The 27490-nt window shown below is 38.7% G+C and overlaps 3 protein-coding genes across 7 annotated transcripts; 2 read left to right on the top strand and 1 right to left on the bottom strand.

Annotated features, from left to right (window-relative positions):
* Positions 1-568: 568 nt before the first annotated feature.
* Positions 569-8424, bottom strand: pcyt1aa (phosphate cytidylyltransferase 1A, choline a). Of its 2 annotated transcripts, none has more exons than XM_077558917.1 (9): positions 8106-8424; positions 5840-5950; positions 4051-4150; positions 3831-3947; positions 3561-3712; positions 3385-3463; positions 3148-3290; positions 2877-3065; positions 569-1614 (listed from the first exon to the last, which is right to left on the bottom strand). In XM_077558917.1, exons 2-9 carry the CDS (start codon positions 5948-5950, stop codon positions 1393-1395), a joined length of 1113 nt encoding a protein of 370 aa, XP_077415043.1. In that variant the 5' UTR covers positions 8106-8424; the 3' UTR covers positions 569-1392. The 2 variants fall into 2 exon arrangements, with proteins under 2 accessions (XP_077415043.1, XP_077415044.1); XM_077558918.1 differs by having other exon boundaries at positions 5879-5950.
* A 1942-nt stretch (positions 8425-10366) lies between these two features.
* Positions 10367-13473, top strand: and3 (actinodin3). Its single transcript, XM_077556345.1, has 3 exons — positions 10367-10421; positions 11781-11920; positions 12823-13473. Exons 1-3 carry the CDS (start codon positions 10367-10369, stop codon positions 13471-13473), a joined length of 846 nt encoding a protein of 281 aa, XP_077412471.1.
* Positions 13474-14570: 1097 nt separating this feature from the next.
* Positions 14571-27411, top strand: LOC144044058 (dynein, cytoplasmic 1, intermediate chain 2a-like). 4 transcript variants are annotated; one of them, XM_077558249.1, is made up of 17 exons: positions 14571-14738; positions 16044-16152; positions 16226-16340; positions 18457-18541; positions 19770-19832; positions 20031-20152; positions 20608-20697; positions 20850-21012; positions 21092-21191; positions 21320-21445; positions 22948-23094; positions 23170-23283; positions 23362-23495; positions 24887-25031; positions 25107-25247; positions 25334-25459; positions 26516-27411. In XM_077558249.1, exons 2-17 carry the CDS (start codon positions 16045-16047, stop codon positions 26615-26617), a joined length of 1881 nt encoding a protein of 626 aa, XP_077414375.1. In that variant the 5' UTR covers positions 14571-14738; position 16044; the 3' UTR covers positions 26618-27411. The 4 variants fall into 4 exon arrangements, with proteins under 4 accessions (XP_077414375.1, XP_077414374.1, XP_077414377.1 ...); XM_077558248.1 differs by having other exon boundaries at positions 18400-18541; XM_077558251.1 differs by lacking the exon at positions 19770-19832.
* Positions 27412-27490: the final 79 nt, after the last annotated feature.

Below are 27490 nucleotides of genomic sequence, written 5' to 3'. Positions count from 1 at the left end.
AAAGTACGTCTGAAGTAATATCCGGTCTTGCCAGCTTTTATTTGCAAAACCTATTTCCATCGCCCAAATTAGTATTTTCTTTTTTTCTATACGCTTCAAAATCCACCCCCCTGTATGCGTAAAAACTTTTTGCTTTTTTTGAGCCCATTTTCGTATTTCTCGCATATCAATTCAGTTTTATTTTCGCATTTCTTGAAAATTCAAATAAAAATGGGTGGATGGAAACCCAATATCACGTGACAGTGCATTTCAAAGCCATATAGAACAGAGCGTGAAACTGAAGTTTTAAGATTTATTTTTAAACTCGTACTGTTGTCTTTGTAGCAGAATCCCTATCAGCAAAACAAATGTCCTACTTGTGGTCGGAATTAGAAGGCTGCAACAAGGAAAACGTGGTATGGTTAATTTTGTGGTCGGGGGTAGGTGGAGGGAATCTGCGCTATAGTGTTTTCTTTTCTTGGATCATTGTAATATGACAATCAGTGAGTCTTCAACAAATCTAGTCCTGGGCACAATAAGACATAATAAAAACAATGAATTAACAAATAATTGTCACACAGTCAACACGTTTTGGCCAACACGTTTAATAATACTTTGATCCCATTTTACTCTTTCCAATTCTTACATGGAGGGCCTCGATGATCCCCAAACAGTAAAATGAACAAAGATTAAAATACACTTAAAAAACAAACAAACATGTATACTAGCATCGAAGCGGTGGCTGACAACTGACCGCTGGAGCCGCTGACATTAGTCATCACAATGAGACAACAAAACACTTTTAATAAGACACCCTCGACACAAGTGAAATGATTATTCCAGTAGCAAACATGATCCTGATTTGTTAGAGTGTAAGTCACAACAATTGGTACACATGTGCATTCTAATGAAGATGTCGGTTCATTTTTGGTGCAACTTGTGTATTGGGTCACATTAGACAAGCAGCTGTGCCTAAAGTTATGACCAGTTAGTATGGACAGGATTTTTTTTTTGCTTATGTGCCATGATCACACTTGATATATTTTTAGAACACAAGACAGGACATGCTCAGATATTTGAAGCAGCTGAAAAAATTTGTTTTTTGCTCATATGGGGAAACTAGTAGGACAAAGAAAAACTGCATGGACGAGCTGTAAATTAACATTAAAAGGACTGTGGCTCCATAGATGAAAGTAAGTAACCCTAAAAGTGAGTTTATAAAGTCAACATTTCTCATGATGATGATCATGAGGCCATCTTACAAACGTAATAAACTAGTGAACAAAAATAAGAAAATAAAAGTATACAAACAGGTGACAAGTGCTCAATTTGGACAACAAAAAGAACAGAACCGGGTGCTCGAGGGAAAACGAAGCAAGAAAACCAAAGTAAAATTGGCCGGGAGGGCCGCTGTTAGTTGTCGTCATCTTCGTCGTCATCCTCCTCACTGATGAGGTATCCCCGCGCGCCGCTGTGGTGAGCCGATGGCGAGGGGGGCGGGGAGGTCTTGTTGAAGAAAGGCAGGCGGAAGGTGGGCGAGGGCGAGCGCTCCTCGCGGGCGGGGCTGCTGCTGGGGCTTTGGCGGGGGCTGATGGCTTGCAGCATGCGACCTTTGCCCTCCTTCAGCATGTGCTTCTGTTTACAAACATAAAAGAGTGTCTTCTAGTAACATTAAGATGATATATTTCAGTACACTGTAGTTTTTTTCTTGAGAGACTATGGATGAATTGGAATCATTTTATATGGAGAAAAAAAAGTATTTATTCATGGGATTTCACGGTAGATTATTATTTTGCAATCCCATTCCTAAATGTTGAATTAACTGCTTCATAGAATTAGTGACGGGTAAATGATGTATCATGAAGCACGATATATTTTTTTACTCCTCTAGATGGTGCTCTTGGATTAAAGATAAAGGCTAATGCAATTGAACTGTATTGAATTTCCACTGCATCTTTAAACCAAGGAGTGCCATCTAGAGGTGTCCAAAATATTACATGCTTCATGAAGCTTCATTTGTCCATTACCAGTTAGTGGTATCACGAAAGAAAGAAAAAATCGCATCAAGTCACTCTTTTGCTCAATAAGTTTGTTTACGCAAAAAGCTGTTTTTGGGCAAAGCGTCTGAATTCCCTAAAACTTATGTTGTGTACTACTATTGATTAGTAGAGAACGGAAAAAAGTAGAATCAACCTTTTGATTTGAACACCCAAACAGTATGTGAGGTGCAGGTATTATTCTGTCCACTTGGGGTCGCCATCCTCATGTTCTACTGTAGCATCTGTGACTGTAAAGGCATGGTCTGAAGTTTTTCTGTTGATGTTTGTAAACACAACATTCAAAACTGACACTCAAGGAAGCAGCCAACAACCAGGAATGAGCATGAAAGCAGCCCACCAATCAGGAGCACGCATTCGCACAGCAAAATTTGCATATCGTCACTCTTCTGTGAAAAACACTTGGGTCCTTTTTTTTTTGTTTTGTTTTTGGGATGTCTGCATTCAGTTTCATCCCACAAACGTAAAAATGTAAAAAATGACAAAAATGGACATTTTTCACAGGACAGCGACGATATGCTACTGATAGTAGCTTGTCTCCGTAGCTTGGCTGGAAGAAAAACGTTGAATCTCCGCCCAGAAACAGACCAAAATAAATCCTTCAAACCATACCTTTCAGTGTGCATAGCTTTAAGGAGCCTGGTGAGTGACATGGGTGTCAGTGAATGAGAACATGGCAAAAAAAAGCTGAAGTCATCGCTTCGGTTACTGGATTTTTTGCATGACAGGAAAGAAAACCGCCTCTGCTTTCCTAATTTCTATCAGCCAGCTTCCATTGCAACACTTCTGATGTTTTGTTTTTCTTGCCGTGTCATCAAAAAGAACAGCCGACATTCTCACCAGCGCGCCCTCGGGCCCAAACATCTGCAAGAAGTTGCCGATAAACTCCCGGGACTTCTCCTCCCACTTCTGGATGAGGTCGATGCTCTTCTCCTCCACCTTCAGGACAAACTCTTTGCTCTTCTCCTCCACGTCTCGTACCTTCCTCTTCACCTTGTCCACGCGCTCCTGCAGGTGGTACTTTTTCTCCTGGGGAACGAGCAAACACGATCACGTATGCGTCCGCGCTCCCCGCCTGACGGATTGTGGACGTGCCGAGCGTTTTTCTTACGTTGATGAAGCTGACGTTGAGTTCCTTGGCCGTGTAGCCCCGCTGCAGGTTGCGCCGGACGTACAGGTCGTAGTCGCGGACGATGCGCGTGATGATGTCGGAGGTGGAGATGCCTTCTGTCCGCTGGGTGGGCGCAAACATGCCTGCGCGTTGGATGATAGCATCGTGTAAACAAACTCAGCCATTTTGTTGAGGCAACTGAGGTCACAGGTTCTGGGTTCGAATCTCAGCTCCTACCTGCTTCCTTGATGTGCTTATACACGTCATCGCTGCCTGCCGAGGAGTAGGGGATGTCGTCATGGGCCACAAAGTCAATCTGGGGGGGGGGGTGGAAATCGACAACGGATTCAGACCTAAAAATAAAAATACAAAACGGCAAGGTGACAGGTTCGAAGGTCCTCTCATCCACTCACGCGGTGTTTAGCGAGGAACTCTGGCGTTAGCGTCCAGGGGGCGTTGCGCACCACTTCGTCCACGTAGCGGCAATGTCGGATGGCGTCGTAGCGCTCGTCTTCATTCATGACTGTGAAGCCTTTGAACTTGTGCGTCAGGTCGTCGCTGCACACTTCAAACACAAACCCAAAAAAAAAAACACGATCAACATTTGTGCCCATTTTTTGGCATCTTTATGTTTAAATCAGTAATTAGTGATTGGCGATTTTCAATTTCAATTTCGCACTTACCTCCGACTATGAGGTGTGTGTTTGGGAAGAGGCATTTCGCCTGCATTAGAGCCCGGGCATGTCCTGAGTGGAAAACGTCAAAGATGCCGTCTGCGTACACCCGCACCGGCCTTTCCGCTGAATCGACAGAAAACAGCATGGGTGGTGAATTCTGTTGACGTGCGATGAAACGACGCGGTGGAAGTGGAAGACACGATCCATCAATGGCGGTTCGACTCACGCCGCGTTCCCCGTTTGGCCTCCTCCATGTTGACCCTCTCGTAGGGTTGCGCGTTGGCTGGCACCAGCTCATCGGCGAAAGGCGCAGGATGCTTCAACCCCTGAGGGAGCCCCACAAGCGGCACGAAAAGGTTACGGAGCGCTCAAGGGCCTGCGCAGCTGCTTATACGTTATATAATGTTTAGAATAATAGACAGTATACACTATTGATCAAAAGTTTGGGGTCACACAGAATATATTCTGATTTGTTGTGCATCATGATTTCATGCTTTCATTCATTCAGTGGCTCCTGGTGTGCACTCCTATGCCACCAGGGGGCAGTATAACACATAAAGGCTTACTAAATGAGGGAGTTGAAACAGAAGAAGACGTAACACCTAAGCTCGAGTAATATTTGTTTTTTAGCCAAGGCTAAAGAAAATGTGCGTGGGTGTTTGTCTAAAGGATTTAAAATACTACGCCAACACTAGTTTTGTTAGCCCATCTATTGCGTTTTGCATTGAGTGTTAGCGTTAAGCTAGCAGACTCTCATAAGACATGGTTTGGTTAAAAACACATGCAAACATGTTTTTCTTTTCACAGTAAACTTCGACTGGGGGTGAACATAAACAACTTGGAAGAAAGCACTTTGCCTTTGAAGAATTGTTCACTAACTGCCAAATTGTGGCTTGTTCAGTTCATTGTGACCAAAGCTAGCAGTGCTAAGTCAAAATTTTGCTCGCAAATCCAGAAACAGCTAATTACTTGCTGTGTTTTCAAAACAACCAAACAACCAAACAATCTGACGTTAAAAATAGCACACACTAGCTTAAGGCTGATTTTAAATGGAAAATCCCATTGACATGCTAACGGTTAACATTGATAGTTGCGGATTTGCATACATTTACTGTAAAACTAAACACACAATTAGTAACTCACAGTAGGTTTATACTAAAACTAAACATAAAACACAGCTAATTACTTGCTGTGTTTTACAAACAAACAAGTGTGATGCTAATGCTATCTTAATGCTTAATGCTAAAAAATGCCATTGAAATGCTAATAGACAATTTTGATAGTTGCTGATTTATTGCCCTATTACTGCTAGAGCGCAAATCAGGTAAAAATATATTAATAAATAAACTAATGATGGCGTGTATCTTGAAAAACTTTCAAGTCAGGTCACTAGTATGTCGATATCTGTACACAGGTGCATGTCAAAGAAATTAGCATTTCGGCAAAAAGTTCACTTATTTTAGTAGTTCCATTGAAAGAGTGAATCCAGCATATTTTGTGTGTGTTTTTTTAATGGAATATTCTAATTTCTTGAAGTTGGTCTCAGATATTGCACTCTTGTGTTGATTCTATACAAAAATAATACAAAATTACATTTCCTACAATATTGTGTGTGTATTTCCTCAAGTGCAGACAGTTCATGAAAAATAATATAAACATTTCCAATGGCCAAACAAGCCCAGTGCTCTTTTGCTGTTTTCAAAACTCATTCACTGCCTTGGACAAATCCACTTGTGTCAATCATGTTTTTTCAACAGGACGGGTGGTGGGGAGCGTCTGATTCTCCTCACCATAAATGTCAAACCTGGAAACAAATTTACTAATGCACAACCACCAGTAGATGGCACCGTGGGAGGAACGGCTCCATGTTGTGCAACATACCAATATAATCATCGAGCACAATGTCTTGAAAATGTCAGGCTGGCAGCGAATGAGTTTTCATTGTGCAACACCGATACACAAGTTGTCAACAAGTGAACCCTCGTGACATGCACACGCACACGGTGCCAACTCACCACAGTGCATCTGGGGATTTTCCCAATCCTTTCTCCCACCTCGTTGTCCACATTGGAGACGTCTCGTTTCCTCTTTCTGGACTGCAGCGTGGGGGCGTTGGTGCTTTGCATCTGAGTCAAAGGTGAAGACAAACGAGCATGACAGCTGCTCCGAGCCGGAGCCAGAAGAGTGCGGCGGCCGGCTAATGTCGCACGCGGTATTGACGCAGCACAAAGTCAGCAGGGCCACCATATGAGATGCTTATCGACTTCAAATGACCTCGTTACGTTACTGGCTGTCAGCTGAGCGGCTTGTTTGCAATACATTGCATCGAGGCCCCTTGACTGTCCTTTTCCTCGACTACACTTAATATAAAATAAACAAGCCAAGATTCAAACCCAGAATTTGTGCAGCTCGTGAGGCAGACCAGCTTCTTTTGTTAAAGGCCGATCCAAGACACGCGACAAACAATGCTCGAAGCCCTCGAAGGAAGAATTTGTTATTTTTAAACACCCAGTAAGCGGGATTCCTTCGGCTTCATGCCGAGTGAACACTGCAGCTGTGCACATTATATAAAAGCCTGCGCAATTCGGCCGCCATTTCATCATACTTGCTGCTATAATAGGACAGGAGCCAGAAGTCCTGTTTAACCACATGCTTCGCGGTCAACCCTTTCATTCGGAATCTCACTCTCAGGGAGAATTCCCCCAAACAAGGATTTACTTAGTAACCATACTAGAGGGTGCAAGATTGCATTTTGTGTCAGATTCAAAACTCATCGACAGTATCGACCGTTAGTTATTACACTCAAAATAAATCACGCCATATAATGCAAATTGCTATTACCCAAATGCTGTTTTACATAAACCTACAAAAGTTTTTAACTCATTCACTGCCATTGGCGCCTATAAACGTCAAAAATTCATTTGAACTATTTCTATTAGTTTAACATTTTTTTCCACTTTTGTTAACAAGAATATGAAAACCTAGACTTTTTTTTTCAATCTTTTTTTTGGGGGGGAGAAAAGATTATTAAAAATTAGGGGCGTCAGGCGATTACATTTTTTAATTGTAATTAATCGCATGACTTAAATTGTTAACTCACGATTAATCACAAATTTTATATCTGTTTTAAATGAGCAATACATGTTTTTCTAGGTTTTTATACTCTTGTTAACAAAAGTGGAAAAAAATGTGAAACTAACAGAAATAGTTCAAATGATGTTTTTACGTCTATAGCCGTCAATGGCAGTGAATGAGTTAAGCTTATTATTTACCCAAAAGTGGTACCAGGGCTCCTTCTTGTGGTACCCAAACGAATCACTGAATTAAATGTTCAAACTCTGCAGCATGTTACAATGGCTTAAACTTTTCTTTTTTTTTAAGCCAATATGGTCTATTTGTATAGTACTTCGTTTTGGAACTATTAGTACAATATTATATTTGCATTTAAACTTTTAGAACTGGTTATCAGAAGTTTTATTTAAATGCCATGTTTCAATTTGATTTTGCAAAATATTTTTATTAATTAAATCATTACTTGATTATATTCTAAACCTTAAAACCTGCCTCTTTTTCTTTTCTTTTTTTACTGTACACTTGATTGTTTAAAAACAAATCACTTTATTACAACATATATGAAACTAATTTGTGGAGGTGCAGCAATTAATCAGCAACTAATCAATTATGAAAGTAATAAAATTACTTTTACAACCAAGTAATCTTTTAAATTCCATGTTTAATTTAAAATTGTCAAAATCCTTGGCATTTCAGCCTCTAAACATAAAATATTATTTTATGTATGTAATCCGCCATCAAAGTAGACCGTTTATCTTTGTGGGGGGTTAATTTGCAAACATTCGTTTTTTTACTTCGGAAAACAATAATCAACCGATATATAATTTATGTTTACACATTTTCTGCACTGTCAATTTGAAATAAAGTCCCGTTTTGGAACAAAAGGATGGAAATTAAACCATTTTAAAGAACATCTGATTCATCGATTAATCAACCAAATAATAACCTACTATTCTCCCAAATTATGGAATGCACTTCAATTTGATCTGAGAACTGCCTCTTGTGTAGAAAGCATTTGTGCAGGCTATTTTAAAAACTTCTCAAGGTGAAAATCAACTGGAAGGCTGCCTAAAAGCAACTGACAGCAGATAATCAGTGACACTGGTTGAGCAGCTTTAAGTCTGCTAGTTCTCTCTTCAAGCAACACATCAACTTAACGTGCTAACAATTTCATGTACAGTAGTTTCGATCTGTTAAATGTTTACTTACTGTTCACTTTTGTCCAGTGTGCTACTTGTTGGTTTGTCGGTGCCCCCTCCCCTCGCAAAGCTAGCTACCTGGCTAACTGTAAGGAAGATCGCTAACTACCGTCGAGTACCAGCTCAATGCTAGCTGCCAACTTGTTCGACTTGTTAGCTAATTTGGAGCTTGTCGGCCGGGTACAAGTTGAAACAACCCCCTGGCGGCGTGGTGTTACGCCCTGGTGCTCGCTGTGCTAGCCGTGGAACAGAGCACAGAGCAAGGGGAGACAGCAGAGCAGTGACAGATTGTACTACAACGCTGACAGGTCAACAATTCGGAAACTACAAAAGTGGAACAGCCTGTAGGCGGAAGGGATTTGGGGAGAGGTACATTTCCGGGTTTCTGTATGGGCGGTGCTGCCAACTAGCGGATTCATACGGAAATTGTCGTTTGTTTTATTACGCTGGACAATATCAATTTTTATTCAGAGATGGCTCCCCTCTCTAAAAACGTGTTTTTGACGCTGATTTAAATTGTCTTTACTTTTTGTAACTCAACTCAACTTTATTTATAAAGCATTTTAAAACAAGCATTGTTGTATACAAAGTGATGCACACATAAACTTTATATCAATAAATTAATGACAAGATGAATTCATAGCTATGATGTTTCAGAAAACATTCCACCTGTTGCTGAACGGACCAAACCCTTAATTAATACATTTTAAAAGAATTATTATTATTATCATTATTATTATTATTATTATTATAAACTGCTGCAACACCTCGATTTCCCCCCTAAGGCTCAATAAAGGATATATTATCTTGTTTTTTATTTTTATTTTACAAAGATAGTACATTTTTGATTTACAATAATTTAATTCAGCTATTCTTTAATACAATTTTAAAAAATCTGAATAAAATAAATGAATACATTTTAATTATCAAATTTTGGGAGAAAAAAACTTACACTTATATAGCATGCAATAAAACAGCCGTTCTCTGCAAAGATTTGTGTACATTCTTTGATAAACATTATTCCTCACATAAAACGTAAATGATGACAAGCGCAGTGGAAAAAGTGGTGAGAACGTCTTCCTCATAGATGAGCGGTACCATGTTCGAATCTCAGCCCAGTCCTTCTGTGTTGAAGTTAGTAGACAGTATATTAGTAGTACTATTACAATGGTAAGGAGTAATTTCACTTGAAGATCAAAAAAAGCATGTCAAACATAACTGGTAGCTAGCTGTGTTGTAGGTACTCGAAGCCTTCCATTTTTTTGTCATCTGCACAGACAATTACGGAGCAATGTTAACCATTAGCCACCTGGCAGAACACCTTGAGACTTGCCATCTCCGTGTTATGCTCCTTGATTGCAGCTTTGCTGGTTTGAAAGTGGAAATTACAAAGGAACAGTCAAGGAAAATAGTCTTAAAAATTATCAATAAAAATGTTTCTCAAAAGTTTTTTTCACTGGCCGTATTACTTCTAATAGAATCCTTGGGGGCTACATTAAATATGAATCTAAAAAAAATATTAACAAAAAAAAAACAGTATCATGAATATGTTTTGGGCCTTTTATAAGTGTTTTTCTAATGTTTTATTTGTTTTTAGAACTGTATGAGAGACTGGACTTTTTTATGTCTCATGTTGTAATGAAATAATCCATTTCTTATCTATTTTTTGGAAACCTTTGTACAACAACTCTCAGACTGGTTCTGATGTAGGCTACTAAATTCCCGCATACTTCTCCAAAGACCTAAACAGTAGTTGGCTGTACTTCCCCTCTATTTTTTGACCATCTGTTTTGAGACAGGGGTTAATTTTTACCGCTTGGGCATGTTTTGTCAAGAAAGACTCCACAATAGGATGGCTCATGTTCTCATATTTTGCATATTCGAGCCATAAGACAAAATTGGAATCAAGATTCTAACCACATGTCAAGGCAATTGGATTTAGAGCCAAAAACTGTATATTCAGAAGCCAATTTCACCTGAAGTTTCTCTTTTCCATCAAAGCCCCTCCACATCTCCGAAGACGCAAGAGGGCTGGAGTTGTGTCCTCTTGCTGCTTAGTGGCCAATGAGCTGCAGTGTTGATAATAGTATTTAGCAACAGTTACAGTATGATGAGGAGCAGATGAGGGGAGCTACAGCAGCAGGTGAGCATGCTCCGTTGTTTGTCATTATGTTTGTACTGGCGGTTGACATTCGCGGCATATATTGTTTGTGTACCTGCATGTCAATTTGGGGACATTTTTGCATGATGATTACCTTGCAGATGCCAAGGATGAGTTCTCAGGTGTCCCTGTTCACGATGCTTTGCTGCCTGTTGGTCATGCCAGGTCTGTTTGAAAATAAATGTCAAATTATTCGTGTAACTTTTTCTTTCACAATGTCTGTATTTTTATTTAATATAATTATGAATCTTCTAACCTCCTCCAGCTTTATTAGAAGCATCATCTCTGTTGAGAGTAAAGAATCCCGCAGGTATTTTGTCTTGTTCTTACATTCTAATGAACATATGTTTGGAATAGAGCTGCATTTTTTTTCCTACATAAAAAACGTACTGGAATAAATATTATAAGTACAGTTTGACTGAATAATATTTAGCCTAACTGACTACTAAATTGAGAGTTTCTGGGTTTTAATCTTGGCTCAGACACTCCTGTGTGGAGTTTGCATATTCTCCAAAAACATGCATGTTAGGTTAATGACACTGTGAAGTGAATTCAGAGATTATGTTTAAAAATTACAGACATTATGATGTATTTATTTATTCATGTATTTATTTTGGTGGGGCGGGGCAAAAAAGGTGCCGTGTGCCGAGTGATGCCGTTGGGCGTCCAGCATGAGTCCTCCACTCGCCCGCTAAATAATTTCTATCACTACAACATGCAGTTAGCTAGCTAGCTAGCTAGCTAGCTATGCCTACACCCTCAAAATGCATCTTCCCTGGATAACACAATTTACAGAACAGCTTGGTGTCATTTCCAACTGAGGAAGTGATGACCGAGAGGAGCCCAGAAGCCTGTTAGTTTGCGAGCTAGCTAGTGGCTAGCGGATCTCTTGTCAAGACGTAGAAGCAACAAACCGAGTAGGATATATTCCAGCCACATCAGTCCTTAAGCGGAAATATTTTTGCAGTTCAAACATATAGGCAGGGTTGGGAGGGTTACTTTTAAAAATGTACTTTTAAAATGTATTCCGTTACAGTTACAAATCTCTCTCTCTCTCTCTCATCGTAGAAATTGTAATCCCTCGAAGTAATCTCCATTTTTAATAATTGTACCTGTAATCTGATTACATGTTTTTTCCTGTAACTGTAAGGGAATACAGTTTAAAAAAATTGTAATCTGTTTACGTAACGGCGGTACATTTATTCCGTTACTCCCAAAGGCTGCATATAGGGATGTTAAGGCAAACGAAAATTGCTAGCTAGAGAAAGTTAGCATTCATTTTCCAGTTATAGTAGTGGTATTTGATTGATATAGTTGACAGTTAGCGGGGCGTGTGCCTAATCTGGTTGTGGTAAATCTACTGTATGTTCTGGGGTTTACTGCATTAAGTTAATTTTGATTCACTCTATCGTGGATCTTGATTAGCCACCATTTGGATTTCATAAGCACATCTTATAAAAACATTTTATAGATACTGACTGAATTTCCCCCTTCTTTTCCTGTGTTCTCTTACACAAAATCCAGTGAGCATTGATTCAGCCAAAGCGCACGACTTCTTGACTAATACCCGACCCAAGAGGAATGTAGACCCAAAATGGTACAGAGGATTGCCTGACTTTCAGTCATACTACCATTTCTACAACAGCATCGGACACATTGAAGGAGTAAGTCTTTAAAGTTGCAATATGGAACTTTTTCCCCAAAAATAACTTTACAATAAGATTTTTATTTGACCATTTATGACTGAAATGCATTCTAATTGGTAGATTAACACCTTAGCTGTTCACAATGGGTACTCCTGCAAGTCTCTGGCCAATAGTTTTCAGACTGGATTCGGGTTAGAATTTCCTGCCCCCTGTATGCGGATGTGACGTAATGTGCGTTGTGCGTATGTGAAAAACGGTATGTGCAGTTTCATTTTTCGTCAGGAGGTGGCAGTAGCGATTGGAAATTGAATGTTCTAGGAGCTTTAAGTGAGTGGAAATAAATATGTATTAAGATCAAGGTTATTTTAGTTAACTAAAACTAACGAAACAAAAAAATTAAAAAAAATATTTCGTTAACGAAATTAAATAAAAATGCTTTTTTAAAAAAAACGAAAACTAACTGAAACTAATTAAAATGATAGCAAAAACGTCCTTTGTTTTAGTCTTTGGTAATCAACTTAATGCATGAGCCTTTGGGGATGATATATTTTGATATTAACTGGAATAAGGAATTTGAAAGTGTGTCACACAAAAGTGACGTCATCGAGCAGCAGCCAATAGAAAAGCACCTTCAGATGACGTTGCTCCCATGGTGTTTTTTTAAATATTGCGCACAAGTAATACACTTTTTTTTTTACAAACTAAAACTAATACTGAAACTAACTACAACTAAACTAAAACAGCATTTATGAAATAACTAATAAAAACTAACAGAACTACCCTGAAAACGAATTAAAACTAACTCAATTTAAAAAACAAAACTCAAAGCCAAATAAAAACGAACTAAAATGAAAAATTCCAAAACTATAATAACCCTGATTAAGATTGGGCCTTTTCAAATGTTTTTCTGTTTCTCTTAGATCTATGAGATAGACAGAATCAGGATGTTGTATCAGCAAATGCGCCACTTGGAGCTCACGTATGGCCCAGATGCCTCCAGTTACCAAAGTATCTTGGGTGTGCAAACCACCACTGCAGCACCCGCTACTACCACCCAGCCTCCCACCAGCCCCGCTTCCACAACGGACCCTCTGGAGCATGCTCGGAAGCTCTACCTGTGCCACCCCAAGGACCCTCTGTGCAAACCTCAGATTGTCTACATGCCGACCGGGGCTGTCTTGGTGCTGTGCGACCCGCGACACAACCCCGCCTGTAAAACCAAGACCGAGGAGGACATAAAAGCTGATGCTCCTCCTGAAGCCTCCTCTGCTCCTAAAAAGTCAGCTTCCCCTCCACCTCCTCCCATCATTGTTAAGCCTATGGAGTATGATTGCGACCCTTACTGGGACCCCGACTGCCTCATTGACCAACCCCTGCGTGCCGCCCAAGACACCACCAAGACAGTGGTGCCCGTACATGAGAAGGTGAAAGAGGAAGAAGCAAAAGCTAAAGAAAGTGTCCCTGTGGAAACCGCTAAGGAGACATCACACTCTTTCTTTGACCCGTATGATTTTAAACGAGACCTTTATGACCCCTTCCGCTATGCCAATCCAGCACCTGTTCAGGAATAAGAAATTCTACTAGGGGAATCGCTGCAAAATTCTTGTCCATATTGAAATAATTGTTCACCAAGAGTGCATTATTCTTTGTGTGTATTTTTTAAAAGCAAGTCTTTACTGCCTGATTGTGTTTGTTTGATCGGCAGGCACAATAATATTGAAGCATAAATACAATAAATAGCTTTCTGAATTACTGAGTGTTCCATGTGCTTGTCTTTGCAGTTGAGTAATTTCAACCCATAAAGGAGATCAGGCTTCCTGATTTAGTCAAAATAAAAATAAAAAACATCATATTTGATCAGTTTCTTATAGAACACATACAAACCATATTAATAGTATTGCTATTATACCAAAAATATCTGAAAACAAAGAACAAGGGTTCTATAAAGATTTGTAATTTTATTAGAATAACATTAACAACAATTTTGGATGCAAGACAATGGATGCAATATGTGAACCACACGAAAATGCCACACGAGAAACTAATGACATGCAACCTACAACCCTAATTAAAATCACATAAACACTCTAAAAGCAGGTGGGTCGAAAATAACCTTATTTGGGTCAAACATGGAACACTACTTGTGTCAATTTCACCCAACTTTCGGGTACTTGCACAAAAAAATATTGATTTGTGGCCACTATTCAACCTACAAATTAGCATTTTGAGTGCACGTCATACCGATTTTGGCCATGATACTTATAATAAAGATAACAATTTTTATTTTGTGGACGTAACATCTATTTTCATATTTTGTGGTTGAATTGGTATTAACTATAATAAATAAAACTTGTGCTTAAAATGATCATTTGTGGCCACAATTTAGGTATAATCATGAGCATTAAAAAAAACTTGTTCAATTTGGTAAGCAAATCGAGCGCACCTTTCCTAAACTAAGGCTGAGGTAAGATAAGTTATAGGAAGCAAAAGTGCGCTCGATATACTTACCCATATGTCCAAATTGTTAATCGGAATGAGGTCAAACCCACAAATGAGTATTTCTTGCGCACATTACACATTTTTCGTGTCCACACATTAGATTGGTATTAAATTCCCAATTTTCCCTGTATGATTTGCGCCCGTAGATGGCAGTAATTACCAGTTTGTTTCATTCCAAGCGTCGACGAAGAGAGCAGTAGCGGCCGGGCGGCGTCTTCTTCCACTCCAGCTTCCAGCATCATCATCACCGCTCATCACTTCTTTTCTCTTCTCCTTCGGAAACAAGGCCAACCAAACCGAACTGCTTTATCACTGGACTGTTTTACTTGGACGTCAGGTGTTTATACCCTTACGAATTTTTCCCTCGCATATGTTTTGGCGTCTTGAAACAAATGGGTGCGGTCGGTTGGTTTTCCGATGCTTTCTTGCAGGCCCTCTCGGAGTAGCATGCTAACCTAGACAGCTAGCTGCTTTTCCGGGATGTCAGTGTGGCTTTTAATTAGATTAAGTCATGCTTGGCTGGTTCTCTAGTTCGGTGGGAAACGTGTAGGTGACATGCTCAAGCGACTAAAACCTCAACTTTATTTTAATACAGCTTCAATTTGTTATAATAGCTTTTGTTGTTTACAGTTGTTTCGGACTGCGGGTGGAGCAGTGTTGAGCATCTTGGTTAGGTTACAACAGTGACGTCATAGACGGGCAAGAGTAGGGTTAGGACATAATAAACTATTTATGCGTTTTTGATTCTATGTTAGTGACACCGTTGTTAGTATGTTTAGCCGTCCTGGCTATTTTCAGATGGGTTTTAGTTTAGTTAAAAACAACACCCAATCTCAGTCATGGGCACATATAAAGAGAACATTGTAATAAGCAGTTGTGCTCATATTAACAGTGTGACAGGCCCAGGGCCACTTCTTCCTTTTTTGGAATGCTTATGTCAGCACAGATATCGCTTAAATACAGGTTTTGTTCACTAACACGGAGGCCACATGTTCACATGTTTGTACTGAGCAGAGCTGCAAATATAAGGTTCTACATTGACAGTTCCTCGGCCTGGGCAACCCAAATTCAGTGATTCTCCTGTACAAATTTCATAAATAAATAAATACGATGACATAAATGTTTTTTGTGTGTGTGCTTGCATTAAAACACACACAAAAAATGGGTTGTTTTGTGGATCATTCATTTGTCCAATTTTTGGGGTTAAATGATAAAGACTTTAATATTTAAAGTAGCACTAAGGAGCATTTCAACCTTAATAAAATATTTTCATAACTCTTCTGATGAAACATTGGCTTAAAACTAGTGGAATGGTACCTTTGCCGTGGCCTGAGGGGGTCTGTATAATTTTGACTGGCACCAAGCAACTTTGAGGAGGATGGTAGGAACACTGCCACACAAAAAAACTACAAATGTGCTGACTGCTTTATGACATACAGTACGTCACTTCCCCTTTTCCCCATTTGTTGACATTGAAGGCATGAATACTACAATATGCACAGTAATTGCACTTTGTAAAACCAGTTTACATCATTACAATGCATTCTCTTTTATTATATAAAATAATTGTATTATATTAAATAAAATGCCCTCTTTCAATTACTTATATAATTGATGAAAATATGCTGCCGTCTTCTCGCAGTATGTCTGACAAGAGTGAGCTGAAGGCCGAGCTCGAGAGGAAGAAACAGCGCATCGCCCAGATTCGAGAGGAGAAGAAGAGAAAAGAAGAGGAGAAGAAGAAGAAGGATGTTAGTCGCACTAACATAACACCGATAAAGATGTTGGAATTTTTCTTCTTGAACTTTTACTTGTCCTTTACAGGGAGACTCAAAGCGTTCTGTGGAGGCGGGTTCCGAAGACTCCGACTTGGAGAAGAAGAGGAAGGAGGCCGAGGCTTTGCTGCAGAGTGTTGGCATCACCCCTGATATACAACACGGTGCATACTTTCATACACACATTAACACACGCAGCAACAGCATGCTCACCTTTTTTTCACTGCAGTGGTGCTTTGACTTACTAGTAAGGCTGAAATAATCTAATTGCATTTTTTTCTTCCGTATTGCTATTGCGATTCTTTTTTTTCAAGGTCCTCTTAACATAATTTTTTTTAACAAAACACAAACAGAAAAACACGTACAATAAACAACATAACATTTATACATAAATAGGGCTGGGCAATAAATCAAATACATTTGACTAATCCTCATTTTAAAAATCTAACTGTTGAAAATTAGCTAAATCGTGAAATCGAGTTGCATATAAATAATACACTCTAATGAATAGCTTTTTTTTTGCACAAGCTATGAATGTTAATTTTACGATCAAATTTATTTAAAATCAGTATACAATATTGTTGCCTGAACCATTTGATCAGAATTTATTCATGAATAAATGAAAACTTTAAATAAATGTTTGTTGGGTTTATTACTTTGATTAAAATCATAATCATCCAGAATAATAAAAAAAGAGAGAGATTTTTCTTTTTTGGCCATATCGCCCAGCCCTATACATTAATATTTTTGTTTTATAGTTTACCACTAAAATAAAAGCAAATTAACCATGAATTAATATAAAAGACAGTTTTTAATCTCTTTCAATTAGAGCAGTTAAATTACTAAACACTTGCAGTCTAACAAGCGTTCACTACGACAACTTCACACGATTCTACCAAAGAAGTGTGATGTAAATATAAGTCAGTAAACATAAGTCAGGTTATAATATTAATGCTAACAAATCTGTGGCTTTATCACTTAAACTTTTTTTTTTTTTGAGTGTTCATACTGTCAACTGAAATCAACATCAGCAGGTGGCAGTACAGGACAAAATGGCCGCCCCATGAGATGAATATAGAGTGGATTTTTTAAATTCGTTCCACAATATTAATCAGAATACTGTGTTTTATTGCGGAGAATATTTTTAATATATATTTTTTAATTATATTAATATATAATATGTTTTTTGTTTTTTTTTACCCATTCACTGCCGTTGACGGCTATAGACGTCAAAAATTCATTTTTAACTATTTCTATATATATTTTTTTTTTAAATCCACTTTTGTTAACAAGAGTATGAAAACCTAGAATTTTTTTTATTGTTCATTTAGAACTGTTATAAAATGTGTGATCAATTGTAAGTTAACTAGTGAAGTCATGTGATTAATTATGATTACCAATTTTAATCGCCTGACGCCCCAAATTTTTAATAATGTTTTCTTTTCTTTTTTATTCATTCACTGCCATTGACGGCTATAAACGTCAAAAATTAATTTAAACTATTTCTATTAGTTTAACATTTTTTTCCCACTTTTGTTAGCAAGAGTAGGAAAACCTAGAATTTTTTTATTGTACATTTAAAACATATAAAATGAGTGATTAATCGTGAGTTAACTATTGAAATCATGCAATTAACTACTGTTGCCCCTAATTTTTAATAATCTTTATTTTATTTTATTTTTTATTTATGGCAGTGAATGAGTTAATTAACTTCCACTTTAACATTTGACATTTTCAATAGTTATAATTATGGAATGATTTAACGATGCATAAATAAACTTGAAAGACCAATAAAACCTCACAATATTGAATAGCAAATATTAAAAAAGCAAGAATGTGTTGATTTCATCGTTATTATTTATGAAATAGTCCACAGTAGACCTGACACAGTCATGTAGTGGCCAACCTAGAACCCTGTTAAAGTCAAAGTACACTGTACATATATAACAGTATCCAGGATGGACTGCTTGATACGCTTAAACAAAATCAAATTTTTCAGTTTGGTTATAAGTTGTGTTCACCCCTCTCACCTCACACATTATCTGACCATTTTGTGCATGACACCTAAGCCTGCCTATCATTTATGTTCATTCTCTCTTCTCTCCCCCTATCTGTGTGTCCTTGTCTCGACCCCCTTTGCTGCATGCTTCACTCATCCTCTCGCCACTGCTACCCTTACACCCCCCTCACCCCTTCTCACTCCCACGCCCACTGGTCAAACAGCCACAGCTCAGCCCCTGAGGGTAGTAACAGAGGATACCTGTCTATTTCACTACCTAGTCCCCGCCCCCATGTCTCCCTCCAACAAATCAGTGGCCAGCGACGCAGGAAGCCAGGATTCCGGGGATGGGAACGCAGGACCGAGGTGTGTGCGCACATGCATGCCGTGTGTATTTGTGAGGACGAGTGAGATAACAGAGACACTTCATTAGGTACAGCAAATGCACAATCCGACATTGTATTTAAAGCAGAAGTCAAGTCAAAAATGGTCTTTGCAATAATATGTTCATAGTCAACAGCAGGTGAACATATTAGAGTAAAGAAAATGTTTGACTTCACTTCTGCTTTAAGGCAGTAATGCATACTTCAATTGGCAACCAGAACGGTGTTTATATAAAAATATGCTTTCTATCGTGTTTGCCTTATTTAGTAACATAACGCAACCTCTCTCAATCTAATTCAGGTCTATAACAGTAATAAACACATTTAAATAACTTTCTGTTAATGTCGCTTAAAACTTAGCATTCTCAATATTTCATCTCAATCTTTTTAAATAATTCATTTGGTAATTTATTGTAAATGGAATGACACAAGGTAAGCTATTAGTAAAATGAACAATTTTGCATCATGAAGTACTTTTAGTTGAGAAATTCTAATCAAATTAATCCGTACTAAACGCTAGCCAGGGTCCGATTACCTGTTTGACGTTTTACTGTGATTTTAACAAAAATTTAATAAAAAAAAAAAAAGAAATAATTCAAATGAATTTTTTACGTCTATAGCCGTCAATGGCAGTGAATGAGCTAATGGGGTAAAAATGCTGTTTTATTTACCAAAAAGAAGGAAAAAAATCATTTGATGTGATACCGCAATATTTTTGCTCACGGCTGTCATATTGTCTGAATCTAATAGCGTCACATGCCTACTAATAACATCGCAAAAATGAGAATGAATTAATGTACTTTATTTTTATTTTTTTAATCATACATTTCAATGGTTTAAGTTTTCTAGTCCATCTACAAATGACCCGGCAATCTCCATTTTGAACAGCAATTGTGGCCCCTAGCACAAAAGTGTGCACACCCCTGCGGTACATAGTGCAAGCGTACCTAAAGTCGTGTCCAGTGAGTGTCTAGGACAAATGTTGACCTGCGTCCTCTTTGCCTCTTCACCAGCACGCTGATGTTTACTCGATTAACACGCACTTCTTCTCTCCCTTTCTTCCTTATCTCCTTTTTACTGTCTCCCCCATCTTAAACTCTTATCACATCTCACCCTTGACCTTGTTGGTTCGTCCCGCTGCTGTCCACGCGTCCTCTTTCTGCCGTCTCTCTGTCTCTTGCTAACTCCGTCTGGTGGTTTGGCCCCTTAAGGACATTGCATTGGGATCCTGACCCCTCTACTCTGCAACTCCACTCCGACTCTGAGCTGATGGGGTACTGCTCCTCCTCTCACCTCCTGTAGCTACCAGCTTTAATTAGCTTCTCGAGTTTCATCTCTAAAGTGTCCAAATATGTTTTGAGTGTTAGTAATATGTCTGTTAGCCCTCATCATCATGTCTCCTTTCATCTCAAGTTTCTCTTACGCTGCAGTTCTGCTTATATGTTTATGTCTGATGTGATGCCTCTATGCAGGCGTGGGGCTGTGAGGCTCACCATGTCTAAAGTCACCCAAGTGGACATTGTCCCCAAAGAAATGGTGTCCTACTCAAAAGAAACCCAGACCCCCACTGAAGCTCACACAGATCAAAAAGCAGGTAAGCGAGCACACTAAGCTCCCTCCTCCCGCATAAAACAAGGTCAAAATTGTGTATAGGTGCCACAAAATGGCGGCAAAGCAACCCATGTTACGTAAACAACAGCCCTCACATGACACTCAAACACACTAGCTAGCATGCTAGCCTAGCCAGGGGCTGTTGTTATTAGCTGAACCAAGAGAGAAGCAGAAACGTACTTCACTTTTCAAGGTGCATGAGGTGCGTTCAAGGACCGTAAACAAAACGGGACATCTCATAAAGCACTATCAAGGAATTAAACCCAACAACACCATGATTCCACCAGATGGCGCTAGTAAAGTAACTATTTGATCAAATAGATGAGATTTTAAAGCAAATAAGGTTAAAGGGAGGAAAGGTTCTGAATTTTTTTGTGTGAAATTGTGACTACGCGAGGGTTTAAATTATTTTCTGTGTGTATTTTGTGTGCTCTGCAGATGAGGATGAAGATGATGAGATAAGTGCGCCCCCACCAACAGAGGACGCTCAGGAGGAAAAGGAAGACCAGGGTGACCAACATGAGGAAGGTAAGGATGTTTTGTCACATCACACCATCAGACCAAATCAAATCAAATCAAATCAGGTGTGTTTGTATGAAGGTGTATACAAATCCAAATTGTGACCTGGAAAAGTATTATAAGTACAATGATACTCCAAATGTTGTCCTCTGTATGTGTAGACACCCCCAAAGAGCTAACAGAAGAAGAGAAGCTGCAGGTGCTGCACTCCGAGGACTTCCTGGCCTTTTTCGAACGAGGCAGCAGGATTGTGGAGCGGGCGCTGTCCGAGCAGGTGGACGTCTGCTTTGACTACAGCGGGCGAGATCTGGAGGACAAGGAGGGGTCAGGCCCATTCAGCGGGGAGAGAGAGAGAGGAACAAAATGGCCAGGCAGGACCCTCAATGTATTCTGTCTTGTTCAGGGACCTGCAGGCGGGCGCCAAGCTGGTTCTCAACAGACAATTTGCAGATGAACGCTGGACCAAAAACAGAGTGGTCACCTGTCTGGACTGGTCTCCTCAGGTGGGTTTTTACAAAACGCATCAACAAACAGGTGAACACAACAGCAAAGGGGGAAAAAAAATATTTTGGGGCTTTTACTATACTTTGTTGTAAGATGCTTACCTAATGAGGTGATTGTATTCCACCAGTACCCCGAGCTGCTTGTGGCCTCCTACAACAACAATGAGGACTCTCCTCATGAACCTGATGGAGTCGCACTGGTCTGGAACATGAAATACAAAAAAAACACGCCGGAGTACATCTTCCACTGCCAGGTAAGACTGTTAAATAATGTAGCGTACATCTAGTAATGTTGACCATGAAGCTCAACTATCACACACCAAATTGAATAACATCATTTTTTTTGCTTTTTGTTTTCTTGAAGAAAATCTATTCTATTATGATATAGAAAATGTATTAGATGAATTTTAAAAATACAACTTTATTCTCATTATATTACACCTCTTATTCAGGAAAGATGCTTTTATTTTATTTTAAAAAGAAAAGAGAGAGGAAAATATTCTTGGAAAAATATGCCTTTTGTTCTTAAAACAAAGTTTTTATTCCTGTAATTAGCAATTAGCAATGCGACAGGAATTCCCCAAAATTCAAATCTATCAAAATTCCAAGTCTAATTGAGAGGGGTGGAGAGAAGGATTCAGGAAAAATTGAGATTTTTTTTTATGTGGGGAAAAAAAAAGACCTTTTTTGGGAATGCCCACTTTGTGTCTGTTGAAAATGTGGTCAGAAAAGAAACTTCAAAATATAGTGTAAAACAGTGTAACTTTATTTGGATTGAATCACAGATTTGAGTCATGGACCGAATTGTCTTTTGGATCAGCAAAAAAAGAAAGAAAGAAATTGAAAATCGTCTTCATTTATTTTATAAAATTCTTTTGTCAAAAAAAACCCAAAAACATAAATTTTAGGAACACATCTTTAACTGCATTATAAGTGCACTTAAAGCTGTTTTCCTGAATCCTAAATGGCTATATTAGACATTTTGAGTTTAATGTTTTTTTTTTTTTTTTATTATTATTATATCATGGGCAAAAGTGTTTTATAAAATACATGAAGACAATGTTCTATTTCTCTTGTGTGTTTTTTTTTAATAATGAAAAAGACCTCAAAGTGCAATTTAACGCTCATTCCTCTCCTTTAAACATGGAGAGTGAATTACAAATTAGTCGAATATTGAACAAGAAGTAAAGAAAACAAGCCAAGCAACAGCAGCTGTCGAACTACTTTTGCCAGCCGGTCACTCCTTGCTAATGCTAACAGCTAGCTGCTAGTCACTAACGCCGGACAATTGTGCCATATCACACAATGACGGCCAAATTGACTAGCGGTTTCTTAGCATTCTAAATTAGCGATTGAATATGATTTCGGGATGGCGTTGTGTAGACGTTGGTCGCAATTATGTAATGTCAACAAAAACTGCAATTTGCCAAGTTGAAACGTCAAAATGGTAAGCTAGCACCACGCTGGCCAACTTCAAAGTAAAAGTCTACTGATTGATTTTGAACTTATTTCTTATGAAGATGCTAATTTTGTTCTTAAAATAAAGCTGACTGTTTATGCAGAGATGTAATTTTTATCCATTATGTAACAATCATCTCAGGGCTTCTAATTTTATTGACTGGTCCTCATACGTTGTCAGGCACATTTTTAAATACTTAGTAAAAAAAAAAATTGAAAATGTTTTTTGAACAAGCTACAACTTATATAGTAGTACTATTCTCAATAAAACCTGATTATTTTGTTTTCCTTTCTGCAGTCTGAGGTGATGTCAGCCGGCTTTGCCAAGTTTCACCCCAACCTGGTTGTTGGCGGCACCTACTCGGGGCAGATTGTCTTGTGGGACAACCGCAGCAACAAGCGAACCCCCGTCCAGAGAACCCCGCTGTCTGCTGCTGCGCACACTGTAATGCTCTGCCGCTCACCTCGTACCAAACACACACTCGCTGTGCTCGCTTCTTGATCAATCGTTGTGTCGCAGCATCCGGTTTACTGCGTGAACGTGGTGGGAACGCAGAACGCCAACAATTTGATCAGCATCTCCACAGACGGCAAGATGTGCTCGTGGAGTCTGGACATGTTGTCTCAGCCGCAGGTACGAGCGTAACTTGTCCTCGTTGGGATGCTTGACGAGATGCTTGACGAGAATCTTTTTGGCGTTTCCGCCCGACAGGACAGTTTGGAGCTGGTGTTCAAGCAGAGCAAGGCGGTGGCTGTCACTTCCATGGCCTTCCCGTTAGGTGACGTCAACAACTTTGTAGTGGGCAGTGAGGATGGCTCCGTCTATACCGCTTGTCGCCATGGAAGGTGACCTGTCATAACAACTTGGATTGATTTAATTTATTGTGGCTGCACTGCTTCCAATACGTGTAGGTTGATGTTGGATTTTTTTTTTTTTTGGTCCAATCAGATTTCAGCCTTTATGTGTTGCCATGCTAATCTTCCTTGGGCCTTCAGAGTCATTTAAACTCATTTAAACTTGTATTAACATTGGGACTGTTATTAGTCATCACGGGGCCACGACGTCGGCATTTTTATGTCCTCTGATTGGTTGGTCAGAGCAAAACTGACCAGCCAGTTTCAACTAGCTAATGTAGTCAAAATAATTCTGAACTATTAGGGCTGGATTTAATAAATCCCATAAATTTATGTGAAAATAGAATTTTACTTGAAGGCCTTTTTTTTTGTGTTGGTATCTTGATATGTTCCTGCAACTTAGTTACAAAAGTTGTAAGTTATAAAACCTGACTTATTGCACCCCCCCCCCCAAAAAAAAAAAAAATTAAATGTATATTTTTACAATTATTTCCATAAAATCCAGCCACTGATACTTAACCCATTAAGGCCTAAATCGCCTGGCAAAACATGTCTTTAAAACCTATGGGTGACTTTACTGTACAGTCACCCCCAAAAAATGAAGTTTTCTTGGAAATTCAACAATAATAAATCTCTTTCACTGCCATTGACAGGTATAGATGTCAAAAATTATATTTATTTAATTAGTTCCATTAGTTTCACATTTGTTCCCACTTTTGTTAACAAGAGTATAAAAACCTAGATTTTTTTTATTGTACATTTAGAACAGATATAAAATTTGTGATTAATTGTGAGTAACTATTGAAGCCATGCAATTAATTACAATCCCCCAAAAATTATCGTCTGACGCCCCTAATTTTTTAATAATCTTTTCTTTTTTTAAATTAGGGGCATCAGGCAATTACATTTTTTTATGTAATTAATCACTTGACTTCACTATTAACTCATAAATTAATCACAAATTTGGTATCTGTTCTAAATGTACAATAAAAAAAAAATCTAGGTTTTCATACTCTTGTTAACAAAAGTGGGAACAAAAGTGAAACTAATAGAAATAGTTCAAATTAATTTTTGACGTTTATAACCGTCAATGGCAGTGAATGGGTTAAGGCAAAAAATAAAAACAACATGAAATAGGTCTTCCTTGCCAGTAGTTGGTGCTATACTGCCGCCATTTGAAACCTTTGATCATGAGAAAGACAGAAAAAGTCTTCATTCCTAATGTAATTAATGTGTTAATTGAAATTTGATGGTATCAGAACTTGCATTTGATTGAATACTCATACTGGTATTGGTAATAAAAAAAAGAAGTTGTGGCAGATAAAGTCTGAAGGCTGAACTGCTTTGTGGACTGATTGTGTGCTGTTGTGTGCGCCTTTCAGTAAAGCGGGCATCACGGAGGTGTTCGAGGGCCACCACGGTCCTGTGACGGGTTTGAGCTGTCATACCGCAGCGGGACCTGTCGACTTCTCGCATCTCTTCATCTCCTCTTCTTTCGACTGGACCGTCAAACTGTGGAGCACCAAGGTGACACTCAGCTAGCTAGCCTCTCTACATCGCACTTTTTTTTTTGCGGAATAGCGATCAATTCCCTCCATACAGAGCACCCGGCCGCTGTACTCCTTTGAAGATAGTTGCGACTACGTGTACGACGCCATGTGGTCACCAACGCACCCTGCACTGTTTGCTTGCGTGGACCTCGCTGGTCGCCTGGACTTGTGGAACCTCAACAATGACACGGAGGTACGCCCTGAAGATTGAAAAAAATAATAATTATGCGGAGGCTTGAAGTGATCTTCTCACAGTAGCACCGCTTGGCTGTTGCGCAGGTTCCCACTGCCAGCGTGTATGTGGAAGGGGCTCCAGCGCTGAACCGCGTGCGATGGGCTCACTCGGGAAAAGAAATCGCCACCGGAGACTCTGAGGGGCAAGTGCAGGTGTACGATGTGGGCGAGGTGAGTAAAAGCAGACGACAAATCAGCACATTTCAAATGTAAGTAGGGGTGTCAAAATTTGTGAATTAATTTTGATGTCAAAATTTGTGAATTAATTAAAAACATTTTTTTTAAAATGCGCTATTAATGACTGCCCCTTACTTGGAAAGCCTGTACTGGGTGAATTCCAGTCACAACGCAGTGACATGTCCACGTCAAAATTTAGCAGTAATAATAATGGGTATATTTGAGGAGACTGGGGTCAAGTTGTATTTTACAATTTTAAAAATGTGCAGAATTTCACAAGCATGTTAAAGATTAGATAGCTCTTAATACGAAAACAAAAATGCACTGAGCTGTCACTAATGTCTTACAAATGCAATTATGCCATCTAGTGGCAGAAAAATGACCAACGCAAATCAATATCACATTTGTTTTTTTACAGTACAGTACATCTTTAATTTTAACTCAATTTTATGAATTATTTTGAAATGACTGCATCAATGACTAAAACATGCAGCCATATTTCTATTAGTTTAAAAAATTTCCCCACTTTTATGTTAACAAAAATATGAAAACCTAGAAAAAATATTTTATTTAATATTTTATTGTACATTTTGAACAGATATAAAATTTTAAAGTTAACTATTGAAGTCATGCGATTAATTACGATAAAAAAATTGAATCTCCTGAAAAAAAAAATAATAATAATAATAAAAAAGAAAAAATTGAATCGCCTGACACCCCTAAAAACGTATTCAGAAATGTACTTCCGTTTAAAATTAATACAAAATATTTACTGTCAATAGAACTAGAGTGCCACAAGGGGGCAGTCTAATACAGACATACAGACACAAACAAAGAAGTTTCACAACTAAGCAAGTCAGTAAACTGCAGTAATGAGTCATTTGTTACAGAGGATAAAGTCCATATCCCTTTTTTCGTCTTCAAATATCCGTTGCTTAAAGGGTTAGAACTCCTCAACATTGATGCTAGTTTCATTAGCCTGTCAATTGAGTTTTGTATTTTGTGTTAGCCGTAAGCCAATGTTTTTCATAGTCTTTCACCTTTTCCCAGCAAATCTGCGTGCCCAAAGCCGACGAGTGGACGCGCTTCGTCAGGACTCTGGCCGACATCAACGAGAACCGAGACGAAGCCGAGGAGCTCGCCAACGTTTGACGACACAAACGCACCCCCGCACGCCCCTCTGTACACTACATCATACTAGCGGAGCTTTGCCATCTTGCTTCCTCTTCCCACTTCTTAGATCCTGACTCAGCCTGGAGATACGTGCAGTGTTAGATTATAATAGACCAATTTTGATGTTTGTAGATATTGATACATTTTGAGTGCATTTTTGGGCATCAAATGCTCGAGAACAAAAATCAAGCATGGAAAACTGTTCAACAAAACACTGTCATGTAAATGTGGAACCTTGAACATTCCAAGGTTTCACCGATTGCTCTAAAGGCCTCAATCAATATGCAAATCTTTGTACTTGCACCTTTATACTAATATTTTATTTTGTTTTTCCAAAAACATGTTTTATTTTATATTTTCGCAACACACTGTGCAAGACCAGTTTTGCATTTTAACCACTTCATTATTTAATATTTATTCCGGTGCTTGCACTTATTTAAAACAGAACGTGTATTCTTTCTAACGCTGCTTTGTACGTAATCCTGCGTAGCGCACATAATTAGCACTTCAAGCTTTTTGACCTGTAAAACTTTTCAGGCCTCAACTTTGAACAGCTATCATTTACTGTGTCATGCCTTGTTTCAAGAACAGTATTCTAATTTTTAATATCAAAATGAATTTTGATGAAGGTTTAACCCAGAAGTCATTTTTATAGCTACTCTACCGTCCAACTCTTCCTTCTGTCCATGTACTTGTCCACCTAGTGTTCCTCAATGTCATCGACAGTACTTTGAGACTTTTACTTGTCAATTAAAAACGAAAATGAAAAAATGGCTACCTGGATGTTATTCCTATGTTTATACTTGAGAAAATGTTTTATTTAAAAGCTTCCAGTGGCTGGAATATTTTCCA

This window comes from Vanacampus margaritifer, chromosome 2, assembly GCF_051991255.1.
Source record: "Vanacampus margaritifer isolate UIUO_Vmar chromosome 2, RoL_Vmar_1.0, whole genome shotgun sequence".
Classification (NCBI taxonomy): domain Eukaryota; kingdom Metazoa; phylum Chordata; class Actinopteri; order Syngnathiformes; family Syngnathidae; genus Vanacampus; species Vanacampus margaritifer.
The sequence above is the reverse complement of the archived record's forward strand: the minus strand, read 5'-3'. Positions and strand labels throughout refer to the sequence as shown.